Source organism: Sturnus vulgaris, chromosome 3 (assembly GCF_052056855.1).
Source record: "Sturnus vulgaris isolate bStuVul1 chromosome 3, bStuVul1.hap1, whole genome shotgun sequence".
NCBI classification, from domain to species: domain Eukaryota; kingdom Metazoa; phylum Chordata; class Aves; order Passeriformes; family Sturnidae; genus Sturnus; species Sturnus vulgaris.
In genome coordinates, this window is record NC_142245.1 from 112,363,955 (window position 1) to 112,387,327 (window position 23,373).

General features: G+C 43.6%; 1 protein-coding gene across 1 annotated transcript in view; it reads left to right on the forward strand.

Moving 5' to 3' along the window:
* XKR6 (XK related 6) overlaps nt 1–23,373 on the forward strand; it is a 213,314-nt gene that overhangs the window by 173,547 nt on the left and 16,394 nt on the right. The window contains exon 3 of the mRNA XM_014886503.2: nt 1–23,373. This exon is cut by the window's right edge and continues 16,394 nt beyond it. Within this exon, the coding sequence (XP_014741989.2) occupies nt 1–965 (965 nt within the window). The 3' untranslated portion in view covers nt 966–23,373.

The window sequence follows — 23,373 nt, forward strand, 5'->3', positions numbered from 1 at the left end:
GTGTGTCCTCTGTGGCCTCCCTGATGTCCCTGGCTTGGGTGCTAGCCTCCTATCACAAGCTTCTTCGGGACTCTAGGGACGACAAGAAGAGTATGAGCTACAGAGGGGCCCTCATCCATCTCTTCTGGCGCCTCTTCACCATCTCATCCCGAGTTATTTCTTTTGCTCTCTTTGCTTCCATCTTCCAGCTCTACTTTGGGATCTTTGTAGTGGTCCATTGGTGTGCCATGGCTTTCTGGATCATCCATGGTGGGACAGATTTCTGCATGTCTAAGTGGGAGGAGATCCTCTTCAACATGGTGGTAGGGATTGTGTACATTTTCTGCTGGTTTAATGTCAAGGAAGGGCGGACTCGATACCGAATGTTTGCGTATTACACGGTGGTCCTGACGGAGAACGCTGCCTTGACGCTCCTTTGGTATTTTTACAGAGATCCTGACACCACTGACTCCTATGCCGTGCCAGCACTGTGTTGTGTCTTTCTTAGCTTTGCTGCTGGGATAGCTTTGATGCTGTTATATTATGGTGTGCTGCATCCCATGGGGCCAAGAGCTAAGATCTTTGCCAGCTCCTGTTGCGCCGAGCTGCTCTGGGGCATTCCTTTGCCCCCCGATGTTGAGCCCATGGCGCCCCAAACCCCTGGGTACCGGGGGGCCCAGGCTACGCCCACCAGAGCGGTCACGGAGCAACAGGAGGAACTCACAGCTGACACTTGCTTGCCCGTTTTCCAGGTGAGAGCAATGGTACCATCTACTCCATCTGGGCGACCCTACCCCCCCGAGGGGCCTCTCATTAAGATTGACATCCCAAGAAAAAGATATCCTGCCTGGGATGCTCATTTTGTAGACAGGAGGTTAAGAAGAACTATCAACATCCTCCAATATGTCACCCCCACAGCTGTAGGTATTAGGTATAGAGATGGACCTCTCTTATATGAGTTGCTACAATATGAATCTTCACTTTAAAGCTCCTTAAAGCAAAAGTAAAAGAGGGGACCTTATTTTTGTTTACGGTAAACACAGATCATGAAACAAACACAAACCTTCAGATAAGCTTTCTTTCTGGTTGCTGTATGTATAAAAAAAAAAAAGATATTCTCTATGTTTTGTAAGTAAAAACAAAAAGAAAAACTTTTCTTTTGTTTTTTACACACAAGAAACAGTATTTCAACTTCCACACCTAGGATTCACAGGTGGAGAAGGAGGCATCTCCACATCAGTTTTATACCGTACACCAAGTGTAGAACATTATTTATGGGATTGGTGCTGATTGAAAAATAAAAAAAAAAACAAACAAACAAACCTACAACTGCCTTATGCCCTTAGGTGCTGAGTTTCATTAAGTACTGTCACCTTTCTCATGCAAAACTCTTTGATGATTATATGCCAGGAAAAAAAAAAGCAAACAAAAGTAAAACCAACCATCCAACTGAAATGCAAACCTTAAAATTAAAAAAAAAATTAACAACAACAAAAACAGAGAAATGTATAAAAAACCCCAAGCAAATCCTGTTGCTCTTATTGGATTTAGCAGTAAAAACCCTCCAAATGTCTAAAGATAAGAAAGCAAAGATAAGAAAGCAAAGCCAAGACAACCCCAATGGAGTTTGATTTTTCCAACAGCTGAAAGACAAAATCAGGTCTGTAAGAGAATTTGGCAAGGAATTTATAACACCATTGGGCCAAGCCTTGACCGAGTTGTGTTATAAAGGTGACCCCACCCTGGAACCGTTTTCCTTGTGGAAATGGACCCTGTACAAAGGTGGGATTGTACCAGATCAGTGTGAAAATACAGGATCTGATCTTGTTCCCAACAACTGCTCGTGCTAAAGCCCCACTGTCTCCAGTGGAGCAAATACCAACAGTCTGAGCCCAGAATAAGGCCTGCCACCTTGATTTCTGGAAAATGAGAAATTATCAAAATTATAAACCAAAAACATGATCCGAAAGTACATTTCCACATCTCTAATAATTATTTCAGTAATAATAAAACTCAGCATGGTAGCAAAAAGCGAGTCAATTTAAAGGCACAATACTTGATCAGTGACTGGCAAAATAATTTGACCTACTGTATCATTTTAAGGCTGTGAAAGGCATACATGTATTATTTGTAATCTCGTGTAAGACCTGTCATGTCTCATTCAGTGCGAGCCTTAAAGTGATTGTAAAGCATCCTTCGTTCCATTTTGGGGATTTTTGGGTTTTGATTTTTTGTTTTGTTTCTGTTTTGTTTTTAAGGAAAACAAAACATGAAAAGTCGGGATTAAAAAAAAAAAAAACACAAAAAACACAAAAAACAAACAACAACAAAACAACCAACAAAACTTCTTCAAACGGTAATAACCTGTAAAACTGACTCACGTCTCGAGATGATTTGGTGCTTTGTATTTTTGTTGATGTTGTTGTTGTGATTTAGCTGAGAAAAATTCTTCGACTCGGTTACGTGTGGGGAACTGCTGATAAAAACTGTCTCGTGTCACCCTCTACTGTAAGTACATGGCGAGAAACAACAACCAGAGGAAATCCAAGAGCGTAGCGAGAGCGCCGTGGTTTAGCTTAGCCTTCCACCGCCAGGAGATGCTGCCACCTCCGAAGCTGGCAAAGCTGTGGGGTTGTCTTTGACATTTCCAAATAACCCACTCAGTGTCTGAACATTCTCATCTCTCTCGGATTCTGTTTCTGTGCTGGAATCTCTTGGGGTTTTTTTTGATTTTTGGTTTTTTGTTTTGTTTTGTTTTGTTTTTCTGTTTGTTTTTTTTTCCGAGTTAAATCACCGGGTTTGCGTCTATCCAATGACCTTTTTCCGTTTCGAGAGTATTGCTCCTTTAAAGGAATATTCCCGTTTCAGGGCATCTTTTCAATCCCACCATCCCTCTGCTTGGGAGGGGAAAATCAACAACAACAAAATGAGATATTTTTAAGTGAATGCTGTAGTATTTTCTGTGTGTAATTGCAATTTTTTATTCCAGAAATACTGTAACTGTCTAGGGTGCAAAACTCCCATGCTGACCTATTCTGAAGAGAAGATCAGCATGGGGGGATATTTTTTAATTATGATTATGTTTTTTTTTTAATTTCAGGAATCAGTTGTTTTTTTTAATTATGATAGTCTTTAAAGAAACTAGTACCAATTTTATATAACAGTTTAAAGAAGCTGAATGCTTTCTTCGCCTGAATATACCTGAAGAGAAACATTTTTTTCAATCAGTGATCCTTTGCAGTGTTCTGAGAAAACGTTGGGGTTTCTTCAGTTATTTCATTTTGTTTTTTAAAGGAACCTTTTAACTGGTGTCTGTCCCTTTCCAGGAGGGCAGGACTCCTTCACGCCAAACTATAGACACACGGCAAAGTTTATACAAAGCCAAATTGTCACTGGTACTGTAATTCCCAGTCAAACTCCATTTCAGGCAGATGTTTCTGGGCTCTGATTACAACCAATGTGATGGTCACATTTTCATGCAAAGGGAGGGATTTGGTCTTGCCATCCCCTATCTAACTCCCCAATCCTTTGTTTGCTGTGCACATAAATGCATATAAATACATATATATATATACACATGAACTGATATATATTTGTGAAAAGCTTTCATTTCCCTTCTCCATTGTCTGTGCTCCACAGCCAGTTCCTTCTCAAGTGTCCTACTAACATTTCACCCTTTTTCTCCCCTGATCAGTGTGCTGTCTCCATAAAAAGAGGTAATTTGTGAAGTGAACTCGCTGTCCCCAGCTGCCGAGTCCTAAAAACACGGAGGTGCCCATCCTCCAGCTACAGGCCTGCATTTCTCCTTCCAGAACTTTCTTTTGACTTGCCTTTAATGTTAGTGTAGACTTACCTTGATCGAATTCCCCACGTTGGTCCTTGCATGAAGAGCTCTCCTCCTCACACCTGCATTTCCGTGGCAAAAGCATGAGAAAGGAATGGATGGCAAACAGCCCTGCTATTCCTCGGGGACCATTTTTTCCCAGGAGGTGGCATTCTCGTTTTCAAAAGCACCGTAAGAAGGTCCTGCTCCCCAAACTCATCAACCTTGGAAATTGGTGCTGATCACCCATTGAACAGCTGGACCCTTCCCACCAGGACAGTGACAAGGAGCCAAGGCACAGTCACCAGGTGCCAGGAGGAGGAGACCCTTCAGTGTTGCCTCTCCTGAGCAACTCCAGCCTGCCTTCCCTCAGGAACGGGATCTTACTCCACACCACCACACCAACAGCCGGCACCTCCGCCCCGCGCCGGGGGCAGAGGGGCAAAACACTCTGGAAGTGTCCTTACTTCTCAATGCAGTGCTAACTTCTCACAACCAAACCAGCTTAACCAAGGGCTTGACAAATCCCTGTTCCAAAGTCCTCCTCCTTCGTGGCTCGTAGTGTGGATAACAACAAAGGCAGGTGCCTCCACTGCGAGTTAAGACTGTTTCATTACTTACATAAACTTTCTGCCTCTGCTTCTCCTTTCTTTGAATGATCTCCATCAGCATCTTCATTTAGCAAAGGATTTCCAGGGAGAGCCTCTGTCGTCCCTGAAGAACTATTTCTTTTTCCAGGACTTCATTACAGCCTTAACGTAAAGCTCGTGCTCTGCCACTACTCCCAGCATGTTCCTGGTGGACAGTTGGGGTGGTGACCATTTCCTTTTGGGATTACCTGTGATCTTGTTGCCAAACAGCGCCTTTTGCCAAGCCAAAAGCTCAGGGTGGAAAACTACCCCAGCTCTCTATTGGTACTAATCCCAGTGCTAAGAGTCTCATCCTCTCCTCCTGTTTTATTTTTTTAGCCCTTTGTATTTTTGGTGTGCACTTTGCAGGATGGTCAGCGACTTGTTTTGGTTTCACTTTGATTTTAACTCCTCAGCTTTTCCCTGGTACCTTTTTTATACTATATCCCACCTTTGGGCCAGAAGATACTGCATGAGGAGCTTTCCAAACCGCCATGGAGAAGGTTGAGAGTGCATTTATTCACATCAAAAGATTGGTGGGCAACTTCTCTGGCACATTTATGGTGCTGGATTCACCCTGGGATCATCTAAACCAGCCAATTGTGCCATGCCAGGGCAACGCCGAGGCACGAGGGCTCCACCATCTCGACTGTTATTGTTCAAACCTTCCCTGGCATGGTTTTGATCCACTCCAAGGAGCCCTGGGCTCAGGCACAGCTTTGCCCAGGCTTTGACACTGGCCAGAGACTGTCCCCAGTCAGAAGTTTGGATGCAGCTGCTCCATATCAGGGGTGGACGATTTTAGGAGCCAGGATGGGGCCAGCACTGCTCAGTTGGCTTCATGGCCAGAATGGATCCTGGAAGTGCTCAGTTTCCTGATAAAGATGTAACTCCACGCCACAGACCAGGATGGAGGACGTGGTGGAGTACATCAGCTCTGATCTGGCATTTTTCTGTTTTCTGCCTGAATCAATGGACAAGCTATTTTTCAGTTTGTTTTGTTCCTTTTGCTGAGGTTGTTTTGCAAACTGCGTCACTTTTATGGCTCAGATGTCAACCCATGCATCCCTCCATCCATGTCAGATGGATGGCATGTTTACTGTGATAGTGTTACACATCCATAGGCAGCTAATTCAGAGACAGGAATCATTCAGACCAGACCAAATCAATGGTGGAAACACAGAATTACAAGGTCCCTGTCCATGCCCTTGTCATGCTTTGCCACCCACACGAGGCATTTTTCATCTGCAGCAAATCCAACCTGAACTGCAGAAGAGGAGCCAATGGTGAATAATTACCACTGCAAAGTGCAAGTGAGACACCCATTTCAAGTGTAAATATATATATTTTCAGTGTTTGAGATTGGAACTAATTCTCTGCTTCGCCCTGTCCTTTTGTGCACCTGCCAAAAGTCATTTGCATGTATTTTTATTTTAAGCTGACTGGATGAAACAGGGCAAAATTAATTCCAAGCTTTAGTGAATGGTCTGCTAAAACCTGGCTCACGTGAGGAGCATCGCTGTTGACTTTCAGAGTGCAATCACCCCGTGCTCTTCAGATATGTTTTTGTACACACAAGATTCACTTCACAATTTATCCCACCCCTGACCCCTGCATGTCACTTTTGTCACCCGCACACCGGCAGCATGACAACCTCCTGAAGAAAATGTGGTCTGAGGTTAGTCCAGCATGATTTCATTGAAGCTCAGAGGTGCTTTGAAAAGGAAAACTTACTACTGTGCATTTGCAAAACCTTTTAGTGCCTGCTTGCTGGGCAGCTTGGGCAGGAGACAATTTGGAAGCTGCCGGAGTCAGCGGAAAATTGTGGAGACAGGCTTTCCTAGGATTTTTCCTTCTTTTACTGGGTTTGCTTTTCTCTGGGTTCTGTTCAGATCAAATGTGGTCCTGCAAAAGAAAACCCACCAGAAAACAAAAACCCAACCAACCATGACAAAATAAGGTCTATGCCAATCCCCACAGAAGCTGAGGTGGCTGATGTAGGTCAGTAGGGATGATGTGAACTCCGTTTGTGGACCCTTTGCTTGCTGGAGCTTGCATGCTGTTCTTTTGGCAGTTGTCTCAAGCCCTGGGGGCTTTGGGGATGGTGCTTTCCCAGGGTTATGATTGCTGGTTTTATTTTTCCTTGGAGCTCAGGTGTATTCTGGTGCAGAGAATCTCAGCCTGGTTTGAACAAGGAGATTTGAGGCTATCCCAAATAGACGTGGGCAAACCTTTCACTGTGTGCAGAACGCATTTCCACACCTTTGGGTACCGCTAGAGATTGTTGCAATCCACTTAATTCTCCATGAGCACGTTGAGAATCGCTTCATTGTTCTGTTGTGTTTGAACTTGGGAATAACGGTGTGGTGACTCTTTCCTGTTGAGGTGTGATGTGAAGAAAGGGAGGAGCTTTCCTGCTGTGCTGGGTATTGCCTGTGTTCAACCCTTGTTCCTTACTTGAAGCTCAGGCAGTGGGAGAATGAGAAAAATGGGAAAACAAGATGACAGATCGCTGCATATGTTCCATTGGCTCTTCGCTGATGAGGAGGGAGGCAATTGGTGACTATTAAAATAAATCTGCATAAACCATCTGGACCTCAGTGTATATTCAGACATGCACAGAACCCAACTTGAAAGTGACGTTGTTGATAAAATAATGTGGATACCATTTCCTGTCGTATATGAAAAACCTAAAAATGAAACCAAGGCAAAACCAAGCCCTGCAAATGTAAAAAAAAAAAAAAAAAAAAAAAAAAAAAAATTATTTGAGAGCATAAACCTTCCTGTGCCCTCCCCATTCCTTTGGGACACATGCAGCAAGGCAAATGTTTGAAAGCCAGGCACTTTGTAATCCACGGAGTTAATTGGATTTGTGCAATGCTGTGTTTGTCAGATGGTCTCTTACAGAGAGCGTAGGAAGTGGCCACGGTCTAAAAGTCATTGCAGATTTTTGGGTGACAGTACTCCTGGGTTTCGACCCCAGCTCTGCCACGAAGTTGCTGTGTAACCTTGGGCAAGTGATTTAACCTTTCTGTGCCTACAGTTTACCCATCTGAACATGGGTATAATAATATTTACCTACCTCACAGGGGTGTTGTGAGGCTTAAGTTAACGCGTGTGAGAGGTGCTGGAAGTGCGCCATGAAAATTTCATTCTTTGCTGGGTTTGTGCTGTTCTGGGGGATGAGCAGTGAAGGGGTGGGTTACAACATGCAAAAGGAAAAATCTGTTGGTGCATGTCTTGAGAAAGTGATTTGAAGTCTTTTCTCTCCCCAAAAGCAAGGAACGGAGAAAATCGTTGTGCGCCAACTGAACAGCCTTGCTTTCCTGGTCAAATGTAACAGCACTATTTGCAATATTATTTTCTTACACAACAGGTGACCTTTCCCTTTTCCTTGCTGTTTCTGAAAACTTGAAACTAAAGATGACAAAAGTATTTCTGAACCGAACAGATTACTGATGAATACTTGAATTTCTTTAAAAGTTGCTCTCATCAGCCACGGTTAAATGTGCACTAATCTTTCAGTCATCAGCTTCCATCTGAATACAGTGAAAAATTTGCTCACGCTGTTTTGGAATAGCCTGGACCTTATTTGGGAGGCTGGTATTGCTGAGGACTCTTGTAGGCATGGGAAAACTAGTGTCTCAACTGATAAACATGTGAGAAAATAACGTTTTTTCCTTTCTGTTTTTTGCCTTTTAAGTTCCTTGACTGCCTAAGACAGCACAATAATTGCAGTTTACTTGGTTGTACAGTGGCTTTTTTCTTTTGGTTTTTAAACTGTTTCCTTACACAAAGGGCGAAGGTGGGATGTGAAAGGATAAAATAGACCCAACGCTGCTCCCGTGCAACTCTTCCCTGCTTTCCTGGAGAAAAAACCTGTGCCACATCTAGAGAGACCAGACCAGGCTGCCTTCACCGTCCTCCTGCAGGCAAAACTTCCCTTGCCACCTGTGGGAGTTTTGGCTGTTGGTTCCGTGTCCAGCGAGGTGGATTCGTCCCTGGTTGAGCCCCAAGCCACTCAGGTGAAAGCCAGGATAACTTTCTTTAGAACGAGGGAAGGGATCCAGATCATTGCTCCAAATGTCACCACTGGTCAGATGATTCAGAAGGGAAAAACATGTGATAGAAAGCCTGGGATTTAGGGTTTTTTTCGTGTTGCTATTGTCTAAGTGTCCTGACCATTATATGATGTCTCTTGTGGGAATGCAATGCCAGGCAGGAGTCCCTGCTCCCTTGTGGAGAAGCTTTGTGAAGTCTGCTCACGCACTCCTTACTCAGGCAAAACTCCTGGGTTTTTGTTGTTGGGTCTCCTTTTCTGTCCTGAGTAAGGACTGTGGAGTTTGGTCTGTTTGGGATTGTTGGGGGGTGTTTCAGGTGGCCACTGTCTTCTCTAGCCCAAGACTTGCCTTGCATGAAGCAAGAAGGAAGCTCTGGCTTGGTCTGCCACGTACCTTCCCCATCCCTTCTCTGTATCCACCATGGGGAGGGAGTTCAAAATCTTCTGGCTCCAGGGGCCAGGCTCTTCCACCTGAATTTCCAGGCAGCTGCACATTTTCCTGCTGGGGCAGAGCAAATTTAGAAGCCCCACTCCTGCAGATGGGCCAGCGCTCATCCGCATTGGCTTTGGGTCTGCTCCTTCCCCGTCCTTCTCCCCAGCTGTTTCTTTGCCCTGTTTTAAGCACTCAGCTTGGTGCTTCTGGGTTCTTTTTACTGCTTCTGTTCCAAAAAAAAAAAAAAAAAAAAGGTAAAAAAAAAAAAAAGGATTGAAGTTGGGAAAAAAACAGCAATGTAACTCCTTCGGTGCTATGCTAACTGCTTTGTTTGACCCAACCAAATGCTGGCCAACAAACAGATATTCCCTCTTTGTCCTAAAAAGCACCACACATCTGTGTCTTGAACAGGGGTGGACTGAGAGGGCTGAGACAGGGCAGGCATAGTTTTGAAAGCAATTAAAGTCTCATGTTTATCTGGTAGAACAAAAAGATGTCGGTGCAGACTGCTTTCAAAGCTTGTTGTCTCCCATCTCGTGGAATAAGATAGGATATAGCCTATAAGGTATTGAGGGCATTATATATATATATATTTAAGAAAAAAAAAAGGACAAGAAGTTCACATTATTGATAAATCACCCTTTAATTCTCTGGAAATTGTGGTGTTTAACAGGGAAACCACCTGGCTGTGCTTGCACTCACTTGTTTTGGTATAACTCAATTCAGCAGTGAGAGTAAAACAGCAGGAAGAGAAAGAATTCCTCCTACTATATATTAAGCCTGAAGTGAAGTGGGTGCCTATGAATTTTCAGGATTAAAGGGATTAATCAACATGTATGTCTGAGTCTATATCCCCAGTCCTGTGGAAATATAGGTGAGCATACATGCCATGTTACTGCAGCAGTATATATGTTTTAATATATATGAACACATTGTGAATTCCAAAGGGCTTTTTTGAGATGAGGAAGGTCATTCCTGGTGAGAGGTGCTAGCAATTTGGGATTTGCAAGCAAGGTTGAAATAAACATTCCTTGTAGGGGCTTTTTTTTTTTTTTTTTTTTTTTAATTAAAAGACCATCAGAAGCTTAAGGTCCTGAGAAAATGCTGTCCCATCTGATCTTAAGGAATTTGGAAGCCAAAATCAGACCAAACACGAGGGCCAAACACAGCATCAGGATAAATCAGTAGAGCTCCACTGATGGCAAGGTGCCTCCTTACACTATCTATGCTAAAAGCAGTAATTACTGGTGTTGGGGAGCCCAAACAGGGCCCTATTGGTCTTTTCCTTCAACTGTGACAATAGATTTCATCTTTGACCTTGTAGAGTTTGTCAAAACGCTGGCAAAACTTGGGCAAAAGCAGGAGTATCTTTCCAAGAGCATCCATCTGAGTGTAGCCTACCCCTGATCTCTATGGGGGCTTTGTAGTGTCTGGTTTTAGCTGAGGAAGAGATGGTTTCTGCTTTCACCAGTATCAGCACTGCGATGAGAACAGCCCTGTCAACACACGCAGCAAACAGGGCCCTCCTTTGCAGGGAGTAAACCCTCCAAATCTGATTTCAAGCCCTTAAAATTCAAATGCCAAATGCCACTCGAAGGGAATGATTATTGTTTTGCCTCCAGATGTCATTCCCGTTCATCAGTCACAAGGACAAGCAGCTCATATTTTCCTTTCTAGCTGTATTTACCAATAAAACTCGCTGCCTGTGCCAGAACCTCCTCCCCTCAGCCCCAGCTGAACGCCACCTGCATCCGCCCCCGCCTTTCCTCCCCTTCCTTCACTCCAAAAGCAAACACAGTTCCTTCCTAACTAGGGAAGATGCAGGACAAATGCCAGCTGATTACACCTGCAATCTGTTCTCTTGAGGGGCTGGTTTCAGTTTCTGAGGGCACGCGAGTACACGCAGGGAGACGCTCACAGGAATTTTGGGAATTTTGGCAGCCTGGAGCTGGAGCCTCCTGGCTTCAGCTGGGTGATTCTTGGGGTCATCCCATGCAGGGCCAGGAGTTGGACATCCAGGATCCTTGTGGGTCCCTTCCAACTCAGGATATTCTGATTCTATGAGCTGGCACTGTGGGAAAAACGACAAAGTTTTCCCCAGGCAGCTCCCTCATATTACTTCAGTTTCACACCATTCCCATATAACCTGGTTTTTTTCAATAATCATTGAAATCTCAATATCAGCCAACAAATTCTGGATGGATAAGAAGTAGGGAAAGTGGACTGGTTTGCACTTATCCATAGACATCCCAGAACTACTCCCAGAGCAATTAAACAAGCCTTAAATTGGATGTAATTGCAGTCATTTGGAGGAGAGCTGTGATGAGTGTTTTCTGAAGGAAAGGGTCTAAATAGGTATCACAGCCAAATCCCTTTGTGTCCCATCTTTACAGTGGCAGGGAAGAGATTTTACCTTGCATATCAAAGTTTTCCATTTGCTACAAAATATGTCCCCTCCCAAAATGGATCCAAAACTTGAGGGGCTTTCCATGGAAAATATTTTCCTATCAGAAAAAAACAATGGTTCTGGCTACTGTTTCTGCTCTGCAAACTTTTACCATTCCAGCCTTTTGTTCCAATGAGGAATGGGAATTAGTTTTAACAGTGTTTTATTTACTCAGGGAAGGACTGTTTCATATCTCAGTTTGGTGACTCCTGTCACTGGGTCAAGTTCTAACCATTCCACTAAATCTGATGGGGCCACCCATTACAAACCACTATGAGAAGACAGGTGGGGTGAGGTTCTTGCCTTGTTTTCTGTGTGTTCCTTGTTCCAGACTAATAGGGATGTGCTTGGGAATCTGACAGCAAGCTCCATTGTGGAGCTGTTCCCCTGAAACCAGGATTATCACACAAAGGCTCTATATTTTGGAGGCTTTGAATGACTTCCTGATTGCAAGGAAATGCCCTTCCTGTGGTGTGAATATTTTTTGGATTTATTTAGAAAATCGTAGTGCCTGAAGATCCACATTTTCTCTCTATCTCTGCCACGGGCTGTTGGTTGGGAAAGCCAAGAGGATATTAGGGTTATGTCTGCTGGCAGGTGTAAGATGTTCCCTGGTGCCATTGGCCTGTTTTCCAGGCCATGTGATATGGGAATGGTCAATCTGTTGCCACCTCCACCCCTGGATCTCTGCCACGCTTACCCCAGGTGTTGCAACGTTCATTTAAAGATTTTTGCCAATCCTACTTCTTGCAAAGCTCTTCTGATTGAAAGGAATCCTAACAGTCCATGGAAACCTCTCAAATGAGCTGTCATCCTAGAAGAGTTTTTGATTAGTGAATTTTGATAGTACTGGAAAGTTGGCACAGACACAGGGAATAGCACAATTTAAATACTTCTATTGCAGAAGTGCCACTTTTCCCATAAACATTGAAATTTGACTAATCACTACTGGAACTCGTTAACACTCAGAACCTGGAAAACACTCTTGCACTTGATTCCTCAAATTAATCTTTTTCAAGGAGAACAAATTCCACAATCACTACAAAGTGGTAAAAATAGGTTGTTAGGGCTTAACCTGGGAGTTTTGGGGTTTTTTGCTCCAATTTTTTTTTTAGTTTCATCTGTAAACTGGGAGGGATAAAGGTTACCTCACCAGGGTGATGAGAGGATTATTTAGACAATGCTGGTGATGTACTTCCAGACCTTAACATCAAAAGTGTTATGGGACCGTGGTGGTGGTGGGCAGGACAAAACCAGCATCTCACCTTCTTTTTGTCCCCATTTGGCTCAGCAGACATAACCAGGCAGATTGCTCTGAAATGTCACAATAAGATTTTGGGAAGTGCTTTTCCCAATCCTCTGAAATGCCTCTCTCTCCCTGCAGAAAGCATCCAGGGAAGTCAACTGAGAAACTAAGGATTTAGCACAGTCCTGTTGGGCCATGGAGTTGTTGACAGCAGAGGTGGTTCCTCAGGTGCATTCCCAAGAGTTCATGCCACAGGCATCTCTGTGTCTTATTCTCCCATCCTAAATCCTGTCTGGCTTAAAAATTCCAAAGAAGAATTCTACTCACCCCAGACCCTCTCCATCAGGTGCATCAGGCAGGAATAATGGCCTAAGCTTTCCTAGTAAAAAGTACATTTTTTGTTAACTTAGCTTGAAACTTGGTCATGCCCATGCCTTGAATTTGCCTTATAAACTAAACTCAGCCCATTCTGAACCCAGGTCCTTCATCTGAAGTTCTCCTTCCAGTGCCATCCTGACCCAGCGTGGCTTGCAGGTTTTAGATGCCCATCCATCCAAGTTAGGATCAAGGATTTTCAGTTCATCTGGGATAGGTTGGCTCCTTCCTAGGTCATTTCTGCACCTGAGCCAGCCTTCCTGGGATTCCAGAAAAACTGGGATCCAAATTAGACACCCAAAATTCGATCTGAACAAGGAAAACTACGTCAAGTCCTGCCGCAGGCAACTCCATTTGTCCCCTACAGTGGTGTCCCGACACCATTCCTGGATTCTGCCAGCAAGCCACACACACGATGCTTGGGTGCCACGTGGCTGCCACCAACCCCTGCTGTGAGCTGGCCAGAAGTGGCTGGGGGCAGTCCTGCCCCTCCTCTCCATCCAGGGAGCGAATTTCTGCCAAACTCGTTGGTTTGTCCTTGACTTGGCCACTGGCAAGGGGGGGCAGGCTGCTCGCCAGCAGCTGTCAGAAGAGCTCGGGATTTGCAGATGGGATGGGCTGACAGGTGTCAACACCGTGCAAAACCTGTGCTCTTAACTTGGCACAGAGTGCCTGCGAGTCTCTTCTTCTTCTTTTTTCAATCACCAAGCAATGACCTTATGCACAGGGAGCCCGTTGGGGATGGGCAGTGTCTGCAGCAACTTCTTGTTTTGCAGGAGGGCTCTGAGGATGTGCTCTGGCTTATTCCCAGCTCTTCCTCTGTTTTCTACATCTTGGAGGGCCATGTGCTTGAGCGTGAGTTTATGAGCAGAAGAAATAGAGCAAGGGCCAACACAAAAGTTTGGCGCAGCGGAAATGTTGATTGGGTAAGGATGGAATGAGAAGCACGGACTAAGACCTCAGAAAACCAGACAGGTGCAGGTTTCATCTCTGCCTCAGCCTGGCAGGACTTCTGCCAACCCATCAAAAATTGCTGCCTGTGTCCAGGACAATTTATTCTCTGGGCTCCTGGGGTGTGACAGATTGAGATATTCAGGGCAGGGCTCTGCAGAGGGATGAGATCAGACTCGCTGAGCGCCTTCAACATCTCCTGGTTTAGTGGGGGCTGAAGGCATCCACCACATCCCAGGAGGCAGCTCAGGGCAGGCTGTGCCCTCTCTGTGTTAATTATTCCCAGAGTTCAATCCTGCTTTTCTTCCATTGGTGCAGGAGTGTTGAACACAGCACAAAGAGGCCGTTTGAATTTAGGAAAGCTGTTAAAAAATGTCCAAAGTGCTCGCAAAATCAACGTGCCCCTGAAAAGACCAAACTCTGGTCTCAATTTCACCATCAGCCACCTTGCGTAAACCCCAGTATTTTTTTCTGGGAAAACTCTGTTTTTTCTGTCATCAGCAAGGCCACAATTCAGCCTGGCCCCACCTGCCCTCATTAACTCCACCAAGCTCTTTGTTTTTATTGGTGATGGCTATGTTAGGGCAGCAACATTTCAACTCTCAAAGCCTCGTGGTGCCTTTCCTTGTGGTGCTCACCCTTCACAGGACTTCAGTCAAGGCAACCACTTGTATCCAGCAGCAACGCCAGTACTTTTCCTCTGTATTAGGTGCAAGTGCAGTAACAGACTTTAATGTATACTTATATAAATATAGATAGATAGATAGATATATTGCTATAGTTATAATTATATATATATAATTGAGGTTCTGATGCCGCTGTCTGGGGAATGGACCATTCCCCTGCAGGGTTAACACTGCTCGAGTGAAACCAACAGCTCAACATCCTGTGAAACATTACAACCTTGGCAAGGAGCTTCTCTTTCCTATGGTTTTGGGGTTTTTTTTCCAGCTTCCTTCTCCCCTTCCAACTCCCAGAAACGCTCTCAGTGAAAGATGCTGTTTCATATCATAGAAATTTCTAAAAATTTCTCCAGATCTCCTTAGTGGATGCTGCCAGACCACATCTTCCTCCTCACACAGGATGGGGAAGTCTCCCCTTGCCATGGAAGGAGGATGATGGGGTCAGTGGGGCAGCATCCCAGGGCAGCATCCCGGGGCAGCATCCTTGCCTTTCCTCTGCACCTTGTGGCAAGAGGTTTTATTCCCTCCACCCCGAGTAAAACCATCCTCTGTCGAGCCTCTCCATCTCAGCTGCCCCAGCAACTTGGTGTAGTTTTTTTTTTTCCCTCTTTGGATGCTCGGTTTTCAGCCCTGCTCCGAGCGAGCTGCTGCCCCAGCCCTCGCTGGCAGGCAGGAGGGAAGCTGACAAAGGCTTTGCTCACACGAGCAGTTCTGCCTGACTTCAGCAGGGAGAGGCTTTTTTTGTCAAAGGACTGCTGGTTTGGGTCAATCATCCCCTTATTGTTACCTTTGAAGTATTGCTGAAACTAGAGAGAGATGATAGAACAGATGTGGAGTGAAAGTATTTTTTTTCCTAAAGGGAACAACACCAATAATACTGTAAAAGGTGCTAGAATCAAACCTCATTTTATATACTTTGGTTCTTAGAGATAACAAAAATAAAACACACAGTATTCTTCCTGTGCAGCCTTACTGTAGATTGTTATAACCAACTCATTATCCAAAAGATTAAAAAAAAAAAGTGAAAAGGTTAAAAGAGGACAAAAATGAAGTGATCCTGTATAAAGTGTAACAAATATGACTTTCCTATAAAAATGTAAATGATCAGACATATATTAAAATGCACTTGAGACAGGCAGCAAGCATGAAAAGCTTTTGAAGTATCTTTTTTAATGTACAACACCTGTCTTTTTTCGTTTGGCTGGTGCAAGAGGGAATGTGCCAAGTTGCTTTTATTTCCTTTTCATTCCATTTGTGATTTTCAGAAACGGACAGAGAGTTGGAAAGAGGGTGGGAGGTTTAGCTGGGACAGAAACACGGAATATTCATCTCAATTTGATTTGTTTTGTTTTGTTTCATCGTTAGTTTACGATGTTGGTGGCAGTGTTTGGCCTCACACCTCATCTCTCAAACGCTTTTGAAAGCTTTGCTGCCTGCCCCAGGTTCTGAGCATAACTCTTACCTCAAGAATACTTTTTAAAAAAAATTAAAAGTCAATTGTTTTTTCCCATCTCTGGAAAATTAATGTAAACAAATGACAACAACAAAGAGAAAAAAAATTTAAAAATAACAACCAGCAGTGATGAAGGAATGAAAATTAAAAAGAGAACGAAGTCAAAGCAGAGGTTTGGTGATCAAACCGAGCCATTCTGGTGCTTTTCCCCTTTTTGTGTTGCTAATGATCAAAATTACATGAGATGGGCTTAGACAAGTCTGTGGTCTTAGGATGTAGCAAAAAATGTATTTAAAAAGAATACAAATTTGCATGGAACAAACTCTGATGGAACCTTTAAAGAATGGCTGTTTCAGTGTCAGACGTTTAATGTTAGCATGTGTGTGTGCTGTAAATACCTTTTCATGTGTGACATGTACAGTTGACTGAGGAAAAAAAAAAAGTATGGAACCGAACAAAAAAGAATAATAATCAAATGCTATTTTATCAGATGATGCACTTTTTCACCTTGATGAGAAGCCACTGTTCACAACTATGCAATCTTCCAGTTTCTCTCTCTATCTCCTCTCTCCAACCTCAAATTTCCCAACTATTTTCCATAACCTAAACCGTTTTTTCTTTTGTACAAAGAAACACAAAAAGTTCCAAACTCTGGTTCAAGGTGAGAGTGCTACTGTGACTTTTCTCAAACAATAAGAGCTAACAAACAGACAAACAAAAGGGGTTTGGTTTTGTTTTTAAGAAAAAGGAGGTTCGGACATGACCCTCTTTATGTTCTCTAAGTGAATCGATGTTTTCTACATGTGCCAGGCTTCTGTTGACTGTTTTTTGGGTTTGGTTTTCTTTCTTGATTCATTTCTCTCTCTTGAGTTTTAGGATCTTTTTATTTGGTTCCTTATGTTTGTCGTTTGGTTTGTTTTTTTGTTCTTTTTTTCTTTAATTCTGGTTTTGTATTGTAGGTATTGGGGATGTGAAGATGAAGGTGAAATTTGGCTTAACTCCAAGTGTTTTAGTACATGTGTGTGCTATATGTACATAGTTTTCTACATAGAAAATTTTACGCGCTTTTTAACGCACTTTACGACTTGTATGTACAAAGTTGTCTATATAGAAAATGTAGTGAGTGTCCCCAGAGCCTCAAAAAAGAGCCTTTTGATTCCATGATTTAAAAGGATTTCAGGTGTTTTCAGAGTATCTCACGTGTGTGTGTGTGTGTGTGTGTATTATATACTGTATTATATATTATAGAAATATATAATAGCCTATGTCCACGTGAGGGTGTGTATAATATAGACACACATCCAAACCCAGGATCATACCCATCTACACCATCCAAACAGAGGTTTTGTAGTTCTTTAAGCTGTAATAAATAGCCTGGCTCTACTGGGTAAAATCCCCCCTGTCCTTAGGCGAAAGGTAGAAAATTGACCCGTTATTCACAGTGCATATTCCTGGGGAGGGGGATTCAGTCTTTAGAACTTTTCTTCCCCCATCCCAGTTTGCCACGGAGAGAGGGTCGGTGAGGAAACAGGAGAGAGGGTCGGTGAGGAAACAGGAGAGAGGGTCGGTGAGGAAACAGGGTCATCCAGTGATGAGCTCAGGAAACCACGCGGCCACCAGAGGTGGCTGCCCTGTCCCCTGCCCACCACGGGCTCCCCTGCACGTGGCTCCCAGCTCTCTGTGCCTGTCACACGGGGGTTGCCAATGCTGACCGAGCCTTTAAGCACTTTGCACTCACGGTTCTCCTCGGCACGTCCCTCTCGGCGCCGGCGGGAGGCGATTCGGGTGAGCTCTTCACCAACCTGCCCCTTGTCCTCCAGCTCTCTTCTGTTCAGGAAGCTCACTGCTTCTTCCTTTGACCTTCATCACCTCATTTTTGTCGTCCAGCTGTGCTTCTCCTTCCTTCCACTCGAGGCTTTCCCCATCTGGGATCCATGGCCCACTGTGGTGATGCTCTTCAAATCCCTCTGTCGGATTCTTCTCGGCCACAGTTTGGTCAAGGCCAAAATCCTGGATTGCTGTTGTCAACTCACTCTTAACCCATAATATTGCACAGAGACCCCATGGTCTGGATACTTATGGATGCCTTCCAACTTGATATATTCTGTGGTTCAATGATTCCATGACTTTGAATTTCTTGGGGAGGGACAGATAAAATCCCATTTCCAGCTCATTGGACAATTAACTTAGTGAAGCTCTTCCAAGTGACCAAAGAACAGCTGTGGGTGCAGAAAGGGCCCTTTCTGAAGCTGGTAAAAGTGGGGAGGATGAAGGGAATGGATTTGTGGCATCTCTTCCATGTATCAGTGGGAACACAATTGTCCACATCATTCTAGCCAATCTTTTTGCATTTGGATCCTCAATAAGAACTTCATCTGAATCTTTCTGCTCAAATTACAGCCACATTTACCTGAAAAAATTGTAGTGGAAGAGCTGGATGTCAGCATCTGTGTTAATGATTATTAATGATTAATTTAATGATTAATCATTATTTTTCAAGGAGAGCATTTTCCCCCCCAGGTCACTTGAAGTTAGAATTTCCATCCCTGAAAATGCAGAGCTGAGAGGCCAAGTGGAGTCATCCTCTGCCCCAGTTTCTTCTAAAGTTTTAAGGAAAAAAATTCGGATACTTTCCTAATTGCTAAATTCAGTGAGCAGAGGAACCTAGAAGACAAGTTTGACTCAATTTGTAATCCTGCAGCTAAAATCTTTAAAGTTCATACACTCCAGCTCTTAAAGGAGGTAACTTGCAAAAGCTGCTTGTTCCATGACTCACCAAGAAAATCTGTCAGGGAAAAGAAATATATGGAAGATGCTTGGCAATACAATTTTCTTTTCTGTGTTACCCAGACTCTTCAAAGCAAAGCAAGGCACCCTTTAGAGTCTCAACAAAAGCACACCCATGTTTCCTTTCCAAATGGTTTTTTGGTGACATGAAAACCCAAATCTTTAGCAATGTCTTTGGGAAAGAACAGGAGAAATTCACTTTGTGGACAAGTATAAAGCCACTTCCAGCTTCCAGAGCCTAAGACAAGGGTGCATTTTTTGACAGATTCCTCTGGGTAAGGAGGTTTGTCCAAAGGTCTTTGGTTTATGTGAATGGGATCCAGTCCTCTAATTTAGCCAGAAGATCTGGGTATCCCATGAGTTATCAAGATTCATTCCATACTCAAGGGAGACTGCCAGGTAGGGATTCATCCCAGTTGATTTCAGATCTGCTGTGTGGCCTTGATTTGGTTACTTTTAGGTCAGCTGAATCCCATCCAAAGTGGACAGGATTTGCCATGCTTCCAAGACACTCTCCACCGCGGCTTCTCATGAGAATTTTCTACTCCACTAATGAGCATTCAAAATTATCTTCTTCAACAGAGCTCTGGAGTTGGGAATTTGGCTCTGCAGCTCCTGCTAAAGTGGCACATCCCCATCAGGCATTCCCCTCGCATGACTAAAGGTATCAGGCTGCAGTTCAATGTGGGACCCACTCAAGAAATGGGGGAATTTGATTTTCTTAAATGCTACACATTTTCTGTGACCATCCTCTGGTCGCTGTAGGGGTTCCCAAAAAACCTCTAGGAAATGAATTCACAAGCAATAACCTTCTGTTATTATTCTGTGTGTTTTCCTAAAGGATAAGGTCATTCTCCAACAGTGACTTGTTCAATTCACACAGCGAGCTGGTAACAGTCACACTGGCTTCTCCTCCTGCTCATTTGCAATTTGTTCTGGTCAATTCCCCTCATTTTCTTTAATCCAGCCATGACATTGTAAATGGTAGGAGAATAAAGCTCACGCTGCCACTGTTTGCAGGAGAGCTGGGGAATTGTGCTTCTTCCAGGGTGTTACCTTTGCAAGGAGATTAGGAAATGTTTGAGCAGCAGCAAAGGGGCTTCCTAGTCTGGAAAATCCAACTTGCTTTTGTCTGCCTTGGACATAAAGCACTGAGAGCTCCTTACACCACTGATAATTCATGGCTGCTGAATGATATGAGGGTGCCATATCCATCCTTTGCTGAACTTGCCACCTCATGGATGAAGGTGGTCCAACGGCCTAAAGAACTTTTACCAACCATCTCTGTGCTGGAAACACATTGGAAATGTTTTCCTGGATCCAGCCTGGTTTCCACCTGGCTAACATTAAACTCACAGCTTCTCATATCTGTCTTTCCACTCATGGAAGGAAGCACCAGCTACATGTTGCCCTGGGCGGACAGACTAAACTTAGAAGCCCAAGGCTATCCCAAATCCATCCTGGGATATTGTGCTGAGAATTACCCATAGAGCCCCAGTCATCCAGGTGCCTTAACAAGTCTCCTTGTGGGAATGCAGAGCAAGCAGCCAGACCCCACCAGGTGCCATCACCGGCCCCACCAGCGCCGGTCACTTCAGTGGTACCAATTTTCTTGCCACGTATCTTCTGCTGCCTGGAAAGAGCAGCAGGATCCATCCAGGGGCTGCCCTTCTGCTGAAGCCTTGTTTGGCTGGCCACCATGGACAATTCCGAGCCGATATTCCCGAGCACACGTTTGTGGATGCAGCCTCCAGCATTCCCGGGGTGTGCTGTTTCCTCTCAGCCTTTTAAAAGGAAGGGAGAAGGCGTTTATTTTGCTTTTCCTTATGTTCAACCCCAGTAGATTCCCCTGCTGGAGAGTCCTCCCTCTTTGCCCTCAGGCACTACCAGTACCCCTAGATCACAGGCTATTTCTCAGAGCTGTTTTATCAACATTAAAAGTCATGAAAAATCAATGGAAAATTTTCCCTCGGAGACGACTGGTTTGTAGGAAACCCTTCTGATTTATTTTCCTCCCCCTTCCCCAAATGGCATCATTCCTAAATGGGCTCTAATATCAATATCAATGTTAGTAGGATCCATTGATCAAGCTGTGAATCAAAGCTCACTGCTGTGGTGGATATACAGATGTTAATGACAGTTGCGTTAAGCCAAATTTAGCAGCTGGATTCTTCAGCATCCCTTTGTTTTGTATCTACCTCACTATGATTTCTTTGATTTCTTGTGATTTAGTGTTGTATACAATGTCAGAGGTGATATGTAGATAAAAATATATATATATATATACAAATATATATTTTTTGCTTTGCAATAAAGCTCAAAGCTATAACACGAATATTCATAAAATGTCATGATCTTTATTGTAACGTTTCCTTCTTAGTTGTAAAATCCTGTCTGGATCTATTTTCCTGTACACTGGAATCGATATTGTGTTCATGAGTGAATGGTTATTATTTCTGTTCCTTTTCCATTGAAGTGATGTTTTTGAGATGTGAGATAGACACCAGAATTGTCAAACATGATTTTACTTTATTTCTTTTCCCCAAATACAGCCTGTTTGTAACTGGAATCAAACAGCAAAATTGAAAGAAAATTATTTGCAGTCCTGATCTTTCAATTTTGGTTTGTCTGATCTCAAAACTGAATTTGGCAGGAGGCAGAGAGGGAGCAGACAAAGAGGGGCTTTTAGGACTGATGGAGGAAAAATATGTTCATCTCTTTCCATTTGGGTGAAGAGGGGGTCCATTATTTGAAATAACTGGAACGTGGCACTTCCCTGAGCCATGGGACCACATTCATTAAAGACTTGTCCATCTCATGGCAGCCACTGACCCAGAGTCACTAATCCAGGTCCTTTCTGTGGGAGTGGGGAGAGCCAAAGAGTTCCCCAGGACAAATCACTTGGCTAAGGCACGTGGGATGCATCTCCTTCAGCATGGCTGGAATTGAGGATTTGAGGCTCACCTTGGATACCTCACCTTGATGGGCTAAAGCCAAATTCCCATGGTCAGAGCACAGATGTCCTGGCAAGTGAAGAACCCTTGTTTTTTTGGTCACCTGCATCATTCTGAGCCACACAGCTCCTTGTGCTCTGGGTATGGGAGGGGTGAGGAATGTGGGAGCTCCTGGCCAAGTGAGGAAGACTTTGCCCTGTGCTCATCTGGTGGAAAATGTCCTTGGACCCAGTGATGAGCCGGGAACACCACACTGACCAACACCTGGCACCCAAATTCTGGCTGAGTCGTGCAGTGTGGGGAGGAGCATTAGAGAGGGCTGTTGAGGTGGACAGGACCTCTCAAGTGTTTATTCCCAGGAAATCCTTTCCAGGAGCCTCACAGCTTGATCCTCCTGCCAGAAATGTGAGGACACAAAGCCCACATCTGTCCAGAGCAATCCTTTTCAGCACCCCCACTGCTCCAATAATCTAGAATTAAGGAAAAAAAAAAGCACCAAGCCTCAAATACTGGGTTTTTTAAGCTTGGTTAGGAACTATTTACAGGGATCTCACTTTACTGGGAGTAAAATGAGGGGACTCTTCTCCATTTTCTTCCCACCAGACTGTGGGGAATGTAACATTTTCCTCCACTGCTTTGTCAAAGCAAACAAAAAATTAGTGACCAGAAAGATTTAGACACAAATGGAGTATGACATATTTTTTTCTAAGAGCAAGGAGAAGAATTATTACTGAACATAAATCCAGATGTTCCATTAGGAAATCAAAATATTTTAAAAATTAAAACTTTAGAAAGGAAAAAGAAATAAAGAAAGAAGCAGGAAATGAAACCCAAAGATGGATAAATCTCTGTGGAGAAAATGCTGTTGGGTTTCACTTAAAGCACAAGACAGGACTGCAAAACACAGATTTAGACTGGGTTTCACAAGACCCCTTCTGCATAGTCTACTCTCTAAAACTGGCACAATTGTTCAGTACAAACAGCATTTTTTTTCCTCATTCTGATCTGGTGTCTGTACAAATCTGGCTTGTTCTTTGGTTTGGTTTGATTATTTTTGTTGCCTGTTCCCACCTATTTCTATTTTTATGGTGTAGTATTTTGTCTATCTGGAATGAAATACAGATGTGCTCATGAAGTTGTATAGCAGATGGAATTACAGGTTGGAGTTGAATTGGAAAAAGAAATAATCTAACAATGAGAAAAATATCTATATGAAAAGTATGCTTCCAAAGTGTGTGTTTGAATTTGGGCATTTTGTCATTCTACTGAGCTTTTTGAAAGGTTTATTTTGAGATAATTAGACTTTATGAAGTTTGAGAGGAGCTTGAGATACCAAAAAGCACAATTTATTGTTAAACTGCTATAATTTGATTGAGGGTCCATTACGGTAGTTCAATCTTTGCCTATTATAATCCCCAAATTTTGACATGAAATACACAATCCTTTCAATCTGTTCATTAATCATCTTGCATTAGGCAGAAGGGAGAGATGCAGCTGTTTCATTTCTGCTCACAAATCACATGGAATTCCCGGCCTTATCTGTTCTTTATTTGC